This window comes from Caretta caretta, chromosome 10 (genome assembly GCF_965140235.1).
Source record: "Caretta caretta isolate rCarCar2 chromosome 10, rCarCar1.hap1, whole genome shotgun sequence".
Classification (NCBI taxonomy): domain Eukaryota; kingdom Metazoa; phylum Chordata; order Testudines; family Cheloniidae; genus Caretta; species Caretta caretta.
This window is the reverse complement of record NC_134215.1, coordinates 47,595,905-47,613,762: the sequence shown is the minus strand read 5'-3', so window position 1 is coordinate 47,613,762 and position 17,858 is coordinate 47,595,905. Positions and strand designations below refer to the sequence as shown.

Sequence of the window (17,858 nt, the reverse complement as noted above, 5' to 3'; positions counted from 1 at the left end):
GTAAACACTGGTATTTTTATCTGTTTGAATAATCAAAGTGGTTCTTTCCATGCCTTCTTGGTTGCAAAGATTTGAACTTCTTCCTGAAGGTCCACAGTCTGGGCCAGCTCATGCTCTATTGAGATGAAGGGGGCCTCCAAAAAAGTCTTTACACTTCACAGGAAGGTGAACAGCACCTCATACATGTGGAGAGATTAATGGATATTGATGTCAACACAAGTGCTACATTTGGGGGGAGGAATAACTCAGTGGTTTGAGCATTGGCCTGCTAAACCCAGGGTTGAGAGTTCAATCCTTGAGGGGTCATCTGGGGCAAAAATTGGGGATTGGTCCTGCTTTGAGCAGGGGGTTGGACTAGATGACCTCCTGAGGTCCCTTCCAACCCCGGTATTCTATGAGATGGTTGCAAGGCCAACCAACCTCTCCTGTGTCATTGTGGAGTGTAGATGTGTTTTTATTAACTTCAGCTTGGAGAAGCTGCATTTTCCACTGGCAACTGTTACAGGAAGCGTTAGACGTATGCGCAGAGCAACAAAAGCATTTGGAAAGAGTGTGGTCATCTTATTTGGGCATATATATTCCAGAACAACCTTTGGAGTTATTCCTGCTGAAATGTATCTTGAAAGGGCTTTCAGTTCATCATCTAAATCACTCGCATCAATATCACGCATGTCATCTTGTGTCAACTCTGTCTCTAGTGCCCTGCACTGCTAGTGTAGGTCTTCTTCAGATATAGGGAGGAGTTTTAGAATATCATACAACATCCCAAATATACTGCTGTGTTGCTTGAGCTGCATGAAACGTTCTTCAAGTGACTGTATTGCACAATCTAGCACCTGGTTAATCAAAATGTCTTCTTTGGTGACTCTTGTATTCTTGAATGGGTGGGAAAATAGCTTCAGTGTGAAGTTCCCCTGCCAACTTCTGTGCACTCTTCAGAATGTTTTGAAATCCCTCATCTGACCAGTAAGACTGTAGGTATGACTTTGCTTTGTCCAGTTGTTCCATTGCTCCAGCTATATCAAGGTCAACACCTTGAAGTCTCTTGCTTACAACATTTATTTCAAACAGTATGTCATGCCACAACACTAAGCCACACAGAAATTTGAAGTTATGTATGTTTCTGGTGATTCCATTCCCCTCTGCCACTGTTCTCCCACGAACAGTTCCTGTCATAGCGTTATCCTCCATAATGGCAACTATGGCATCATCTATCTTCCCAGTTTAGTGTTTGATAGGCTTTATCGCCTCCACTTGACTTTCCCATCGTGTTGCACTCAGTGGTTTCAGTGTCAGAGAGGATGTTCCCAGATGTTGCTTCAAAATTTGCCATCAATGAGTTAATGCAGAGAAAAATACATAGATGCTTTGAATTACATTAAAAAATTCAGCAGCCTCACTAGAAGCTGATGCTGCATCACTGACCACCAAGTTCAATGAATGAGAACTGCATGGGACAAAAAAAACTCGAAGGTTTAACTCTCAGATCCATGTCTGCACTCCTCTGTTCTTTCCTCTCATGTTGGCACCTCTCATGTCAGCTATCGCAATTCCCATATCTTCCAGCTTTTTAAGAAGCACAATTGTCATACCAGCTCCTGTAGTATCATCAATGTCAATAAATTCTAGAAAATGCTCTCTGACAGTCACCACTGCAGAGACATTTTCACTAGGTTCTGTTGTTGTTACAAAATGCACCATTAAAAGTCATTTGTTCCGTATGGCTGATGTCAGAGGTGCAGTCCAGAATAACAGAGTAATAACCTGCTGACTTCAGATCAGCCACAATCTTCTGTTTGACGTTTGTTGCCAGTAACTGAATGATCTTATTTTGAATTGTTTTTCCAAGGTAGTGGTGTGTGTACATTTCTTAGGTAGTGACTCTTCTTAGATGCTCCTGGAGTACAGCATCAAACTCAGCCATCAGCTCCACAATTTTAAGAAAGTTTCCATTGTTTGGCACAAACCGCTGATCTGAAGTGCCATGCAGTGCTAGGTTTTGGGTAGTAAGCATTCTCACAATCGCAATGAGCCTTTTCAGAACATTTTGCCAGTAAAGAGACTCTGATGCAATCTTCTCTTGATGCTGATCATCTATGGTGGCCTTTAACCTCAGTCTCATCTCAAGCTCTTTCCACCTATGGAATGCTCTCTGGTGATTTGCTGCCTTCTCATGGCATGCCAGATTTCTAGCCAGATTTTTCCAGTCCTTTGTTCCTGTAGAACCCAATGTGGCTGGAACATTAGACTGGAAGAGTTTGCAACAAAAACAGTATGCAGCATTCTGAGTTTTTGAGTACATAAGCCATGGCCTCTCCCCTTTGTCACCATTGGGGATTTCATCCCAATAATGTGTTGGATGGAAACTTCTATTTTCATTGTCTTTGGGGAACATGAAGTTTTTCACTTGCTGTGGCCCATGCAGTACAAGGAAGTCCCTCAGGCTACTGCTCAAGTCGGTCCACAGTCCTAGATCATCTAGACTTAAGGAACTAAACTCAGCAGCAGCTGTTTCTTGTGCCTCCACCACACTCTTCTTGGATCTACACTTTTCTTCAGGAATGTGAATGGTTACATCCATTTGAGATGGAGATATGGATGCTGCAGTAGTTGCCAGGTCACCTGCACTCTGACTAACTGGAAGATCAGGCATCTCCTCACCACTCACATCCTCACTGGGGCCAGAAGGCTCACCGTGAACTATGTGTCTATGTATCTCAGGAGAGCTCCTTCCTACTTAGATAGAAAAGCTTCCTTTGCTTTCTTTCTTTTTCTGAATGCTGCCCCAGAGGACATCAGAGGGGTGTTTTCTTCTTTCACTCATGACTACTGTTCTGTGCCAGCTATACTGGCTCTCAACACTCGGTTGAAAAGGACAAATAAGCAGGCTGGTAGCAGGGCCTGAGTGAGGGAAGATATCAGCGTCTTAAGGGCCTAACTGGCTCCTACTACTTCAGTTGACTGCCTGTTCTCCTCAAGTGAGTTCAGGGAAGCAGCAGGAAACAGGAAGCTCCCTGAGAAGCTGGTGTTAATCAGTCCAGGCTCCTGCGGGTGCTAGAGAGGTACATAAGAGGCTCCTCCTCCTCCTCTCTCTCTTTGCAGCTTCTGCTGCTTTCGGTTATTCCCTCTCACCTTTTCTCCTGCCTGCCTTTTATGTCTCTTGTACCCTCCTTCCTCCAGCACAGCACTCCACAGTCTCTGTGCATCTAGAGCAGAGAGAATACACATGCACCAGCAGCAGACACAATTTTCTACACTCTGGGTCCTAGTGGCGTCCCCACACAGTCTGGCACCTGAGGTGCCCGCCTCAGTTCATCTCATGGTTAGGCCATCCCGGCACTCTCCCAACGACAAAGCTACTGCGCCTCGTTGGAGGTGGTTTTATTTTGTCGGCAGGAGAGCTTTTTTTCTGGCTAACAAAGAGTGGCTACACTGCACACCTTACAGCAGCACTGCTGTAGCGGTACACCTGTGTCGCTCTAAGGTGCACAGTGTAGACATAGCCTTAGAGGGCGGTATAGCTATAACTAAACTTTCTAGTGTACACAAAGCCTACACTGGTTAGGGGTGTGATATATTAATTATTATTATTGCCAATGTAGTTATACCAGTAAAAGCTCTAGTATATATACAGTTATACCAATATAAAGGTGCCTTATAGCAATATAGTTTATTTCAGTTCCTGAACCAAAATAAGCTACATTGATATAAGAATTTTCATACTGATATAATTGTGTACACAACAGGAGTTTTTTGCTGCTTTAACTATACCGGTACAGGTAAGGCAGCAAACCTTTCTAGTGTAGACAAGCCCTTCAAAACAAACACATAGCTGCAGCCAAGGCACTTTTAAAAACCACTCACTTTCTGCCATTTCTTTCACAGATTTTAAGGCCAAAAGGGACCATTCTGATCACCTAGTTTGACCTCCTGTATAGCACAGGCCAGAGAAGTGAACCCAGGGATTCCTGCATTGAACCCAATATTTTGTGGTTAAGCTAGAGTACATCTTTTCAAAAGACATTCACTCATGATTTTAAAACTCCAAGTGATGGAGAATGTGTGTATATAAATCTCCTCACTGTATTTTCCACTGAATGTATCCGATGAAGTGAGCTGTAGCTCACGAAAGCTTATGCTCAGATAAATTGGTTAGTCTCTAAGGTGCCACAAGTACTCCCTTTCTTTTTGCGAATACAGACTAACACGGCTGCTACTCTGATTCCTGGGTAAGCTGTTCCAGTGATTAACTATTCCCACTGTTAAATTCTTTTCTGCAGGGATGGGCTTGTTGCTTACTCATTCTAAGTGGGACTTTCATGTCCCTCTACCTAAGTTGGAAAGAGATCAGTATTCTTTCCTTTCTACATATCTGTAACAGCCTCTGTTTCCCTTTATAACAGTTGTGTTGCTTGATTTTAGGGGATCAATATTATTATTTATATAAATTAAAAGGATTACCAATTGATCTGACCAGAAAATATGGTTCTTGTCCCGAAATCAGGCTACACAGAGTCTTGCAAGGACCCTCGGGATGTATGACAAGGACACTTATGCTGAGAATACAATACAGCCGTAGATATTTTTACTGACATAAGTGGAAAAGTAATCAAGTGGAAAGTAATCAACCAGAATTAAAAAGGAAATAGGACTGTTCTAGAGGTACACGTGGTATCCTTTACTATAAAACTTCCTAGATTAACATACTGTCATCCTTCCTTGAGAACCTGGTGGTAAGAGACAAAGGACCAGCCTCATCTCTGGCATGCCAAAAGAGTAGGTCCAGGTTCCTCAATGTTTGAGTGGAAGGTGAAAAATTTAGGAGGAGCTAGAAAGCTACAAAACCAGAAAACTAAGCTAAAAAAGACCCAAGAAAAAACTAACCTAACCCTAATCATGGTGGTTTGCCCTCTTGTGTACCCAACCTTCCATGTCCAATTTCCTCACCCACATCAAATCGGGGTGTTCATTCTCACATCTGTTATTTCTGGCCTGAATCAGTTTGGTGGCTATTTCCATGTTCTTTGTGGTGTACCTGTTAAGTTTATAGAGCACAGTCGCTTCGCAACTTCTCTATGTCAAAGGTCACAAACATATGTACGCTAACTTGCTTTAACTCATCATACAGGATGTGGCCTGTAGGTTTCTTGCATTACTGCCAAAAACTACTCTAATACAAAGCTATAAATCTATTATCAACAAACCCATAAGAAAGGATATAAGCAAGCAAGCAAGCAGGCCAGCCCTATGCGCTACAAAAGACATTCAATCATGATTTAAAAATTCCAAATGATAGAGAATTTAACACATTCCTGGGTAAACTGTTCCATTAATTAATTATTCCCACTGTTAAATTCTTTTTTGCAGGGATGGGCTTCTTGCTTACTCATCCTAAGCGGGACTTTCATGTCCCTCCACCTAAATTGGAAAGAGATCAGTATTCTTTCTTTTCTATACACCAGTAACAGCCTCTGTTTGCCTCTATAACAGGTAAAATAGAAAATGAGCATATGACTCCTCTGTTTAACTGCTGATACAAGCTGACGTACACGTCATCTGGTAAAAGAAGTGTGCTGGAGTCACAAGGTGTGTGTTTTACATGAGGAGATTCAGCAAATACCCAGAGGCTAGTGGAGTGGCAGTCTTCATCCAGGGCTAAGCTTGGATCTCCTGCTTTGCTGTCTCTACACAAAAACCACTAGCCAATGCTCTGCCAGCCTGATTTTTGCCCATGTTTACATGTTTGTGCCATTTTAAAGAGTCAAGAAAGCGGTGACTTGACTTATATTAGTAACCCTGAGCAAATACATACGTGACCATCAGAATTTTCCACTGGCCTGGATAAAACAGCACTTTTTTGTACTTCAACAGCCGTTATGGTTATGAAGAAAACTTTTAAAATGTTAACTGATGCACTGTTAACATCCTGAGTCTGCAGGAGCCTAACCTGATGGCTATGAGATGTACTAACTACCTCATTCATCTCAACGAGTGGTTGAATCTGAAACCTAATGATTACAACATTGATATTTAAATTGTCAACTATTTCACTGCTGATCATTTAAGCAGAAAGTTCAATCTAACTTGCTTAGCCTACCACCCTAAACCTCTCAGCACATTTCCTAATGATCCAAAAACTTCAGCTGTTTTCTACCCAAGTTCCTCTGACAACTTTCGTAAGACGGTTCTCCGTTGTCAGCACAAAAATCTGCAGCAAGTTAAAACTGAGGGCCTGATTTAAAGTAATTGGAAAGACTCCCATTGACTTCATTTGGCTTTGGCTCAGGCCCTGAAATTGTACAGACAGTAGAAAATAAATTGAATTTATTGCCAAAATAAATTACCAGGGCTCCTACACCAAATGGATTCTTTATATTTCATTCAGTGAAAACCTCTATTTTTAAATTTAAATGAAGTTGCCACAAAATCTGCAGACTCCTGCACAGGAGGATCACAGAATCAAGGAGCCTTGCTATCAAATTTGGATCCAGCTTGCTGCAAAGTTTATGATCAAAATATTCACAGAGAAGGGATGTGCTTTGATCTAGACTCCTTCAGAATGGGTAGTTTTTTCTCTTCCGGTCACCTATAGAGTGGAGGGAGGTCCTTCGGATACCAGTACAGGATTGGGGGGGGGGAATGCTGTGGGCTCTATCGTTCAGGCAGCTCCTGTTGCTAAGATGGAAATCCAGAAAGCTGTGGATGAGTGCTGGGGGAATGGAAAATCCCTGCATAACCTACATTCCATACACGCAGCAACACATGACCTGAGGTTCTGACATGACCTCTTCCTATCTCTGCACCACTTTCTTCTGTCCGTTTCCACCCCCAACCCTTCCCAATCTGGTCTGGAACCTTAAGTCTCTTTTAGTTACTGGAACTGAAAAGCTTAACTAAGGCCCCCAACATGCCAGCTGAACTTTGTTTCCAACAGCTGACAAGATACAGCACTGTTACCCTGAAGCTCTGTGTACCTTCAACAGCCTTTCCAGATTTGCTATTACCACCAATCAGTTTCACAATTACATTTCCAAAATATCATCTCCTGTGTATGAATCTCATGGAGTACCTTGAGCTATGGAGTGAAGGAATCCCAAATATATGAATCATCCAAAGGGTATTAAACCAGGCCATCTAGCAACCCAAGCAATATAAGTGGATTATGTATTTGGCCTATGTTTAAGAAAGAAGGTGCCACAAATTCTCTCTCTCCCCTCATTCTCTCTTTTTTAAATGAACCATGATAATTGGGTTCGTTCCAAAATGTGAGAGCATTCTGAATTTTCCTTTTACTTTAGCAAAAGCTATTATATTTCCCTTTTTTTGGAATGTAAGTCTATTCACTACTGGCTAATACTGCCATCTGCTGGAAAAATTGGTTACTGTAGGTAATAATATATTTTTTTTAATGACAGGTTTCAGAGTAACAGCCGTGTTAGTCTGTATTCGCAAAAAGAAAAGGAGTACTTGTGGCACCTTAGAGACTAACCAATTTATTTGAGCATGCATCCGATGAAGTGAGCTGTAGCTCACAAAAGCTCATGCTCAAATTTTTTTTAATGTACATACAGATGCTTCTTTATTTTTTAAGCTTGTCCTCTTCCATCTTATACTAGCATCCAACTTTAAAGTTCTATGTCTCAATTACTGAGACTATTTATATGGCACGATCTGAACCATAAATTTGGAGTTTTAGAGAGCATATGGCACTTTTTACTATATGTATCTCTTAAATTCAGATTTGACGACTTTACTGACATCTAAGTTTTGACAGCACTGAGCCCTGCAAAGCCCACATAATGCTGAGACACAAAGCTGGTTTCCATCATGTATTGTGTGATACCAACAAAACGGTCAGGTAAGCTCTTACTGTGAGAATTTGTGAGTTTTTTTATTACTGATCATAGGAAAAGAGACAGAAAAATGCCAAGCCTGATTTTCAGACCCCAGGACCAGCATCTAGAATCAGCTTTAAAACTCTAACTGACCCAATCTGATCTCCACTAAGAGAGGATAAAAAGGAAACAGGAAGATACCATTTTTACAGTTTCTCTTCTAACTCACTGGAGCATAAGTTACTTACCCCAGGAATCTCCAGCAATTCTGAGACAAGAATAGGCAACTTCAGGGCAGCCACACTTCCAGTAACACCCACCAGGACATTGTACTTCTTTTGTGGTGTGGGCAAGCTGTTTTGTGGGGAAGGCTGTGGCTCTGTAAGGGTTAAGGGCTCCATTATGCACCTTGACGACAATCAAATCTACAAACAAGGAGAAACAGACTTTACCAGCCCTCCTTCAAACTCAGAGCTGGATTTACCCAATGATAGATGTGCAGAGAAATTGGTGATTTGCTTCCCTACACAGAATATCAGTAAGTGTCCTCATAACACTCTTCAGTTCAGAACAATATAAACTGATCCATGAAGTGTCACACTTCTTTTAGTAATCAGGTGGGAAGGTCACCATAACATTCTGCTCCTCAGCAGTTAACGTATTATTTTAAAGGTCACATCAGGGTTAACTGTGAAATTAACTTAACAATTTAAAAAATATCAGGTATTATGGCTCAAAGCACTCAATGTGCATTCACCAGAAGGGACTGCTTGTGATCAAGGGTTATATGAATGATGGCTGCCATTTTGGAGGCCACCAGAAATTGATCCAGAGCTAAATGGATATGTTGCTACAGCATGAGCTAAAGAGTCAGGTTCTGTAGTGTGGGGATGTAACAGACTCACATGCTCTGTGGATTGGGCATGGAGGGACACATGTAACACACACTCACCAGTGGGGTACATTTGCAACATGCAAATCCTCAGAGTCGGGAACTCTGATCCACCTCTCATTGAAGTAAATCGGATCCTTTCCACATCTGGAATAGCCCAATTGGTGAAAGCGAGCTAGCAAAAGTATTTACAGTATACCAGGAGGTAAAACAGGTGGTCTTGAGATAACGTTTCAAAATCTTTAGAGGAATCCCATATTATTGTCAATTAACAGAGAGGCACAATGGAAGGGATCCCTTCCAGTGTTATGAAGGGAAGCAAAATTATCAACATTATTGAAAAGTGGAAGGATCTTAGTAGATCCTAAATCAGGTCACCTAGTTTTAGGCTCAATCCTGTGAGGTGATAAGCAATCTGATCCTGATCCAGAAAAACCCTTAACCACTTGCTTAACTTTAAGTACATGAGTAGTCTGTGGCCCCCACGGCTTGGGATCAGTATACTCAGTACCTTGCAGAATCTTCACCATTAAATAAGTTTTTAGATAAAAGACTTGAAAATAGACAGCTTAGATTCATGCTTCAGGACCTGTCAGGCTTTGTTCTGGAAGGTCAACAGAAATAAATGTAAAGAGGCTACTTCACTTGTCCAAATTGGTACAGGATTTAGAGTCTGCTGTTAATATGGAAAAGGCACGTGACTCAGTTGAGCTGGATACCTTCATTCTCTACCAGGAATAACAAAAAAATGGTTATTTACCTCTCATAACTGTTGTTCTTCGAGTGATTGCTCATGTGCATTCCAATAGGTGTGTGCGCGCGCCACGTGCAACATCGCCAGAAGCTTTTCCCTAGCAGTACCCGTCGGGTCGGCTGTGGAGACCCCGAGAGAGGCGCCTTCATGGCGGTGTATATATGTCCCTGCCGACCCGCTGCCTGCTCAGTTCCTTCTTGCCGGAATACTCCGACAGTGGGGAGGCAAGCAGGATTTGGAATGTACATAAGCAACACATCTCGAAGAACAAGTTATGAGAGGTAAGCAGCCATGTTTTCTTCTTCGAGTGATTGCTTATGTGCATTCCAATAGGTGACTTCCAAGCAGTTACCGTGGGGGAGGGGTAAGTTTGTGGGGGGGGGGGGGGTGAGAAAACCTGGATTTGTGCTGGAAATGGCCCGACTTGATTATCATACACATTGTAAGGAGAGTGATCACTTTAGATAAGCTATTACCAGCAGGAGAGTGGGGTGGGAGGAGGTATTGTTTCATGGTCTCTGTGTATATAATGTCTTCTGCAGTTTCCACAGTATGCATCCGATGAAGTGAGCTGTGGCTCACAAAAGCTTATGCTCAAATAAATTGGTTAGTCTCTAAGGTGCCACAAGTACTCCTTTTCCTTTTGCGAATACAGACTAACACGGCTGTTACTCTGAAACCCTTAGGAATGATATTGCTAACCCTTGGTGCTTGGCTCTAAAAGATAATCCAAAATAAAGGAAATTGGGGCTGATTGCGGCTCAGTTCCCCTTTGTCGAGACCAAATGGAGAAACGCTTCCACTTAGCCAGGTACGTGGCTCGAGTGCAGGATTTCCTACTCCCCAGCAGGACCTCCCTAACCGAGTGCGAGCACTGAAGCACAAGAGGGTTCAGCCATGGAGCTTCCATGCCATGAGGTGGAGTGACTCCAGGTTGGGGTACTGTAGACGGCCGTGGTCCTGTGAGATTAGGGTTGGACAGAGAGGGAGCGCTACTGGTCTATTCACTGAGAGGTTCAGTAACATGGTGAACCAGTGGTGGCGGGGCCACGCTGGCACTATGAGAATTAAGAAAGCCCTGTCCTGATGAGTCTTGAGGCGCACCCTGTGTATGGTGGGAATGGCGGGAATGCGTACAGCAGGTGACCCGTCCATGACAGGTGAAAGGCATCTGCGGTGGAGCCTGGGCTGTGGTTGAGGAAGGAGCAGAATCTGGGGCACTTCCTGTTGCTCTGCGTCGTGAACAGGTCCGTGTGGGGAGAGCCCCACCTCTGGAAAATTGAGTGAGCGATGTCCGGTCTGAGGGAACACTCGTGTCCATGGAACAAGCGACTGAGGCAGTCTGCCAGCTCGTTCTGCACCCCCAGAAGGTGCGACGCCTGCAGGTGTATGGAGTGGGTGATACAAAAGTCCCATAGCGTGAGGGCTTCTCGACAGAGGGGAGAGGAACGAGCACCACCCTGTTTGTTTATATAGAACATCACTGCAGTATTGTCCATGAGCACCGATACGCACATGCCCTGCAGACAGGCCTGAAACGCTAGGCATGCCAGGCAAACTGCCCTCAGCTCCCTCACGTTGATGTGCAGCAATAGCTCTGCATGGGACCAGAGGCCCTTGGTTCTGATATTGCCCAGATGCGCTCCCCAACCGAGCGCCGAGGCATCTGTGACAAGGGAAAGCATGGGTTGGGGGTTTTGCAAAGGGTACTCCTGCACAAACCAGCTGTGGCTGCAGCCACCATTGGAGAGAGTGGAGAATTTGAGGTGGGTGGGTCACGATTGAGTCCAATGGGTCCCTACCCAGTCTGTGCACCTGTGCTAACCATGTCTGGAGGGGCCAGAGGCACAGCCTGGCATGCTGTATCACGTACGTACAGGCCGCCATATGCCCCAGTAGTCTCATACAATTCCTGGCTGTGGTTGTGGGGAAGTGGAGGAGGGTCTGGATAATGTCCGTGAGCGCTTTGAAACGCAGTTCCGGAAGGCATGCCCTCGCACACGTGGAGTCCAAGAGAGCACCGATTAACTCTATTGTTTGTGTGTGGAATCAATGTGGACTAGGGCTCATTTAATACAAGTCCCAACCTGTGAAACATAGCCCGGGCCAGGGATACGTGCTCCACCACATGTGCTTGGGACTCATCCTTGATGAGCCAGTCGTCCAAATATGGGAACACCTGCACCTGCAGAGGAAGGCTGCCACTACCACCATACACGTGGTGAACACCCGGGAGGCCACTGAAAGGCCAAATGGGAGCACCCCGAACTGGTAGTGCTGACCATGAATCTGAGAAAGCATCTGTGGGCTGGAATAATAGCAATGTAAAAATACGCGTCCTTCAAGTCAAGGGCGGCGTACCAGTCTCCCAGATCCAGGGATGGAATGATGGCGGCCAGAGAGACCATGCAAAACTTCACCTTTTTTATGTATGTGTTGAGGTCTCGTAGGTCCAGGATAGGCCGAAGACCGCCCTTGGCCTTGGGGGATGAGGAAATAGCGGGAGTAGAACCTCTTGCCCCTGAATTCCTGAGGAACCTCCTCTATTGCCCCTAGAGCTAGGAGCAATTGTACCTCTTGTAAAAGGAGTTGCTCATGAGAGGGGTCCCTGAAGAGGGATGGGGAAGGGGGGTGGGAGGGCAGGAGGGAACAGAATTGGATAGAATATCCCGCCCCACTGTGCTGAAGACCCAGCAGTCTGACGTGATCTGAGACCAAGCACGGTAGAAGCGGGAAAGTCGATTCACAAAGCAAGGGGAAGGATCCAAGAAGACGACTGGTGCGCCGTCCTCGTGCGCATCTTCAAAAGTTGGGTTTGGGGCTGGGGGGCTGTTTGGTTGAACCCTGGCCTTGGTCCGAGGAGGATTGCGGTGGGCGCCTCCTGTTATTTCTGCCCCTCCTCCTAGGTGGATCCCGCCGAGGGAGCCCCGGGTAGAAACGGGACAGGGGCTGAGATCTAAGGGGCTTTCTCTGAGGCACTGGGATGTGTAGCCCCAGAGACTTCAGAGTTGCCCTTGAATCCTTCAGGCTGTGAAGGCGCATGTCCGTATTTTGAGCAAACAGGCCCGCACAGTCAAAGGGGAGGTCCTGAATTGTATTTTGGACCTCAGGTGGGATCCCTGAAACCCGAAGCCACACACTGCGCCTCATAGCCATGGCGGTGGCTATGGTTCTAGCTGCAGAGTCCGTTGCATCCAGGGCTGCCTGGAGGGCCATCCAAGAGACCACTCTACCTTCTCAAGGAGCGCACAGAACTCCCTGCGAGAATCAGCCAGGATTAACTCTTGGAATTTAGCCAACCATCTCCAGGAATTGAAAGCTTATTGGCTAAGCACCGCCTGCTGATTCGCTACCCGAAGCTGGAGCCCCCCGGTCGAATAGACTTTACGGCAAAAGAGATCCAGCTTCTTGGCGTCACGTGACTTAGGTGCGGGGCCTGGTAGACCCTGCTGCTCCTTGTAGTTTGCCACGTCAACCACCAGAGTCCCCGGTTGGGGGTGGGTAAACAGGTGCTCATAGCCCTTTTATGGCAGAAAGGAGCGTCCCTCGACCTCTTTAGCCACTGGTGGTGTAGAGGCCAGGGTTTGCCAGAGCACCTTCATGGTGTTCTGAATTGTCCTTATGAGGGGCAAAGCTACTCTGGAAGGACCCTCGGTGGTGAGGATGTCCACCATCGGATCTGAGTCCTCCATAACCTCAACCTCCAGGCAGAGGAGGTTAACTGCTACCCTCCTAAGCAGGTCCTGGTGGCCTTTGGTATCCATTGGTATCCTTTGGGCCTTTGGTATCCTCGTCCAGCGAAGAGAAGGAAGAGGTTCCTAGGACAGGGTCTTTCTGCCCCTCGGGTTCTCTGGAGGCCGGGTCAGGTGCCTCAGAGCACCCTGCGACCGGAGGTCCAGGTGCCACCGACGTCGGTGGAGGAGGGGACATTCTTGACTGTGGCCACTCAACAGCCCTGTCCTGTAAGGGATCCTCAGGGGCCCTAGGGGTGTGGCGTTCCATCGACGTCGCTGATGGAGGGGTACGGGGGGGCCGATACCACGGATACCAGCCTAGATTCCTGACCTTGAGCCTGGTGGTAGGCGCAGGGGGTCCAAAAAGGCCATTGCACTGGGCCCTGTCACTGGGGTGGCCAAGTGGCGACTGGTGCCGGTTGTTCTGCCAACCTATGGTGCCGGGATCGGTGCTGGGACTGGGAGTCGTAGTGGCTGCGTCTGGACACAGACGATTCCACGTCTGACTCTGACGAGTATTCTGTACCCAGCCACGGGGGAGCGGAGCCCGACAGGGAGCAGCATCGGGGAGACGGAGCTTGGCGCCACAACATCATGAGCTTCCCCCGATGATGAATCCACGGCTTCGGCACCGCCATCAGCATCGGTGTCATGACAGGTGTCGTAACTGCCCGCAGTACTGGGCACAAGGCCACAGTCGGTGCCATTGCCCGTGCTACTGGCGGAGCCTGAGTTTGCAGGGCCGGGTACTGCGCCGTCATATCAATGAGGTCTTGAGGCGCCCCATATGTGTCCGGAGTGGAGGGGAGCTCAAGCTCTTCCTCCAAATCGTCGCAGGTAGGCGAGTCCATTCTCGCCGCAGTCAACGGCGCCGGTTCTTGGGGGCCAGACCGAGGGCGTCCCGCCGGAGGACGCACCCCACTGGAATCCCCCCTTGGCTTCCTGACAGGGGAACGTCCCCGTCTGGTTTCTTTTTCTTATGCAGTACTCCCTTGAGACTGTGAAGAGTGCCACCGTGAGGCACTGGCCTTGCGGGCTGGGGAGCGATGCAGGTGCTCCTTGGCGGAGTCCTTCCTTGGTGCTGGGACATCCCGCACCGAGGCGGGTGTGCTGTGCACCAAGGGTGCCAGTGTTGGCTCAGGCTGTGGCTGAAGGGCCGACTCCATCAGGCTATAGTCCCGCTCCCTCTTAGTCCTGGGTCTGAAGCTCCTGCAAACAGGGCACTTATCTGTCTAATGGCCCTCCCGAGGCACATGAGACAGGCGGCATGCGGATCACTTGTTGACACAGGTTTTGCACACCTCTCGCATACTTTAAACCCCTGCAACCGAGGCACGCCCGGCGCGGGGAGAGTATAACGGGAAACACCCCCGCCCCGAAGTAAGATAAACTAATCTAATCTACAACTATTAACAACTAACTAACAACTATTTACACTAGAAACAAGGGAACCACTAGGTAAGGCACTTGCAAAGCAAGAGACTAAGCTGTTCCAACGACCGTCATGGGCAGTAAGAAGAAACTGAGCAGGCAGCAGGTTAGCAGGGACATATATACACCGCCATGAAGGCGCCACTCTAAGGGACTCCACAGCCGACCCAACGGGTACCGCTAGGGAAAAGCTTCTGGAGATCGTGCACACGGTGCGCGCACACACCTACTGGAATGCACATGAGCAATCACTCAAAGAAGAATGCATGTGGTTGTTTTTTAATAAATCAGTCACATGTATGCACCTTGGATCTCATACAAGAGTTATCAGCATCATCACTTGCTTCATAGGAGCATCAAGAACCCAGTTAGAGATTTGGATCTCATACAAGAGTTATCAGCATCATCACTTGCTTCATAGGAGCACCAAGAACCCAGTTAGAAATTAGACTCCCTGATGTAATAGGTGGGCAAAACAGACCAACGAAGTGGAGGATGAGATAGCCATGAAGCAAACACAGTTTAGCAGAAAAGCAGAAGTCACATCTTGCCACTTGCCTAACCAATGCCAGCCAAGAGTGTTAATATCTTATGCATCACAGCAGAAGCAGATTAGAGTTACCACAAGCAATTACACTTCCTGAAATAACTGATGTATGAACTTACGTTTAAGGCACAAGACTAGGATTCAAGTTTGAATCACTGCCCAGTTCTGTAACAGAGAACCTGTGTGACGTCCGGCAAGACACTTAGTCTCCCTGTACTTCTGATTTATAAAATGGGGAGAATAATATTTCCTTTCTCCCACCCTTTGTCTGGCTTGGTCTAAACTTAAAATTTTAGGTTGACATAGCCACATTACTGAGGCATGTGAAACTATGCCAACCTAAGCCCCGCACAGGTTCAGCTAAGCCAACAGAAGAATGCTTCCATCAACCTAGCTACCGTCACTTGGAGAGGTGGTGTTCCTTGTTCGATGAAAAAACCCCTTCGTTAGCTTAAATTGCATTTACATTGCAGGGTTATGGTATCACAGCTACAGCACCACAGCAATGCCACTGTACTGCAGACACAGCCTCTCTCTCAATAAGTGTTTGCACAGCGCTTAACACAATAGGTATGTGATCTCTGCTGGAGCTTCTAGGCAATATTGTGATATAAATAGTAATAATAATGACTTTTTCAGGACTCTGAATCACTTGGGAGACATCCATTAAATAGTAAAGATTACTTAAAACACCTCTCTTTAAAATGAACTTCAGATAAATTTGGGCAAATGGGTGATGGGTCTCTAACAATAAGCAAGATATGGTAGTAAGTAATTTGAATAAATTACCCACAAAAACAAAGGGACCATTTATGTTTATAGAAAGATCTAATATCCTAAAAATGAACACGCTCCTGAAATTTTTATGTTTTCCATTGTTTGCCTATGAACTTATGACATTTTTCCAAAATACTTGATCGATTATTTATAATTTAATGAAAAACAAAATCACCCAGGGCAAATTTAACCCCTGATCCTGCAATTCACTGCACAGAAACTAAGGCCATCACACATGAACCACTCATCGTAACAAATTTTTAACTTTGGCATGAGATTTTAACACATTAGAAAATTAAAATTCATTTTCATTATGGCCATTATATTAAAATGACTGAAGTCAATGGAAATCTGCTCAGATCGCAGTGGTCCATCCACACACCATAAGTTGAGGGATCAGAGCCTAACTTTGTTAATGCTGTCTTATAATACAAGGGATATATAGGTAACCCACCCTCCAAAATATTGCTCAAAGGTTCAGTTTCTTTTGTCTTGGGAACAGGGACATTCGATTTATGTATTGGCTAAGGTAACTCAGGATACTGTAACATCTTATAATGTTTTATCTATATTCAATTTAAATGAAATTAAGGCCATCACAAATGATTCAGTAGGAACAGGGGTTGGGTTTTTTTTGGCATAACTCCCATATGACTATTAAATAATAACTCTAAATCACCAACCTATCCCTGTCCTAAACTTTGCAAAAGAAAATTACACAATTAGGTTAATAAATATCATTTTGAAAGATTAATGAAAAAAATTAAAAGTGTGATATTCCAGCTAGTTATTTCTTCTGATTCTTTATTTAACTGGAGCTTTGGGAAATTAGCTGGAAGAGCCTTAAATGAATATTTTGGAAAGTAAAATGATTAAAATACAAGCAAGAACTAAAGGACTGATAATCACGGGGATACTTTGAAAGATTGCTAGAGAGGTGGAATACAGAATTAACTACAATTGATTAACTAAACTCATTTGGGGAAGACTGAGATATAAACAAATGTGTAGGAATGCATATTACACATAGGATGTTATTTAATTTTCAAAACATATATAACACTCAAACAAATGAATATCTATAATCTAGGTATTTATACCACACTAAACATTTTTAAATAAATATATAAAGCTAGTGGTGGAAGCTGGGGGACGTGATATACAACTTCCCAGACTAAATGTAAAATAAATGTTAGGAATTTCTGGTTCTGATCCAAAGTCAACTGAAGTCAATGGGAGTCTTTCCATTGACTTTAGATAAGACCCTTTATGCATGTGGTTTGGAAATGTAGAAGACTGCAAAGCTTTGGTTACAATTATATACAAGATTTGCTGGATGTGTTTGGTTTATTTAGTCCAAATGTTTGAATTATATATTATTTTCCAAATGCTCAAAGTGCTACGCCCCTATTATACGTGGAGTTGGTAGTGACATCATAGTTAAGGTTACCAAACCCCTTCCACTTTAATGCACTGTTTTCAAGTCTTTATAACCTTGCCAGACTTCAATCATTTGGGCTGAAATGCTTGGTCTGGTCTTTGCCTCAGGCTGATTTTTGTTTAATAAAAAAACAAAACAAAACTGTTCTTCAGAATAAGGTCAGAGTTTTACATACACTCAGAACATCTTAGAGAGGTTTGCTGCTAAAATCTCTGAAGATTTAGTCTGCATTCAGCATGCTCCCTAACTGCACAGACCTTGAGCTCCTGAGAGAACACTGCAACAGCAAAAGCTGCTGTCCCTTTGGCCTATGGGAAGGCATGCTGAACTGAGAGCCGGAAGGGCGCATGAGTTGTTGTCTCAGCTCTTCCATCAATTGGTGTCGATAATTCCACATTCTTCACAGTCCTTATTATTGAGCAAGGCCTCATTCCCCTAATTTAGAAG

General features: G+C 45.0%; 1 protein-coding gene across 5 annotated transcripts in view; it reads right to left on the bottom strand.

Annotated features, from left to right (window-relative positions):
• PPCDC (phosphopantothenoylcysteine decarboxylase) overlaps nt 1-17,858 on the bottom strand; it is an 82,908-nt gene that overhangs the window by 55,872 nt on the left and 9,178 nt on the right. For 4 of the 5 annotated variants that reach the window (XM_048868208.2, XM_048868211.2, XM_048868212.2 and 1 more), the window contains exon 2: nt 8,084-8,260. In XM_048868208.2, the coding sequence (XP_048724165.1) occupies nt 8,084-8,236 (153 nt within the window). In that variant the 5' untranslated portion in view covers nt 8,237-8,260. Of the gene's footprint in view, nt 1-8,083; nt 8,261-8,787; nt 8,875-17,858 lie in introns of all 5 variants that reach the window. The other variant, XM_048868209.2, reaches the window with a different exon arrangement.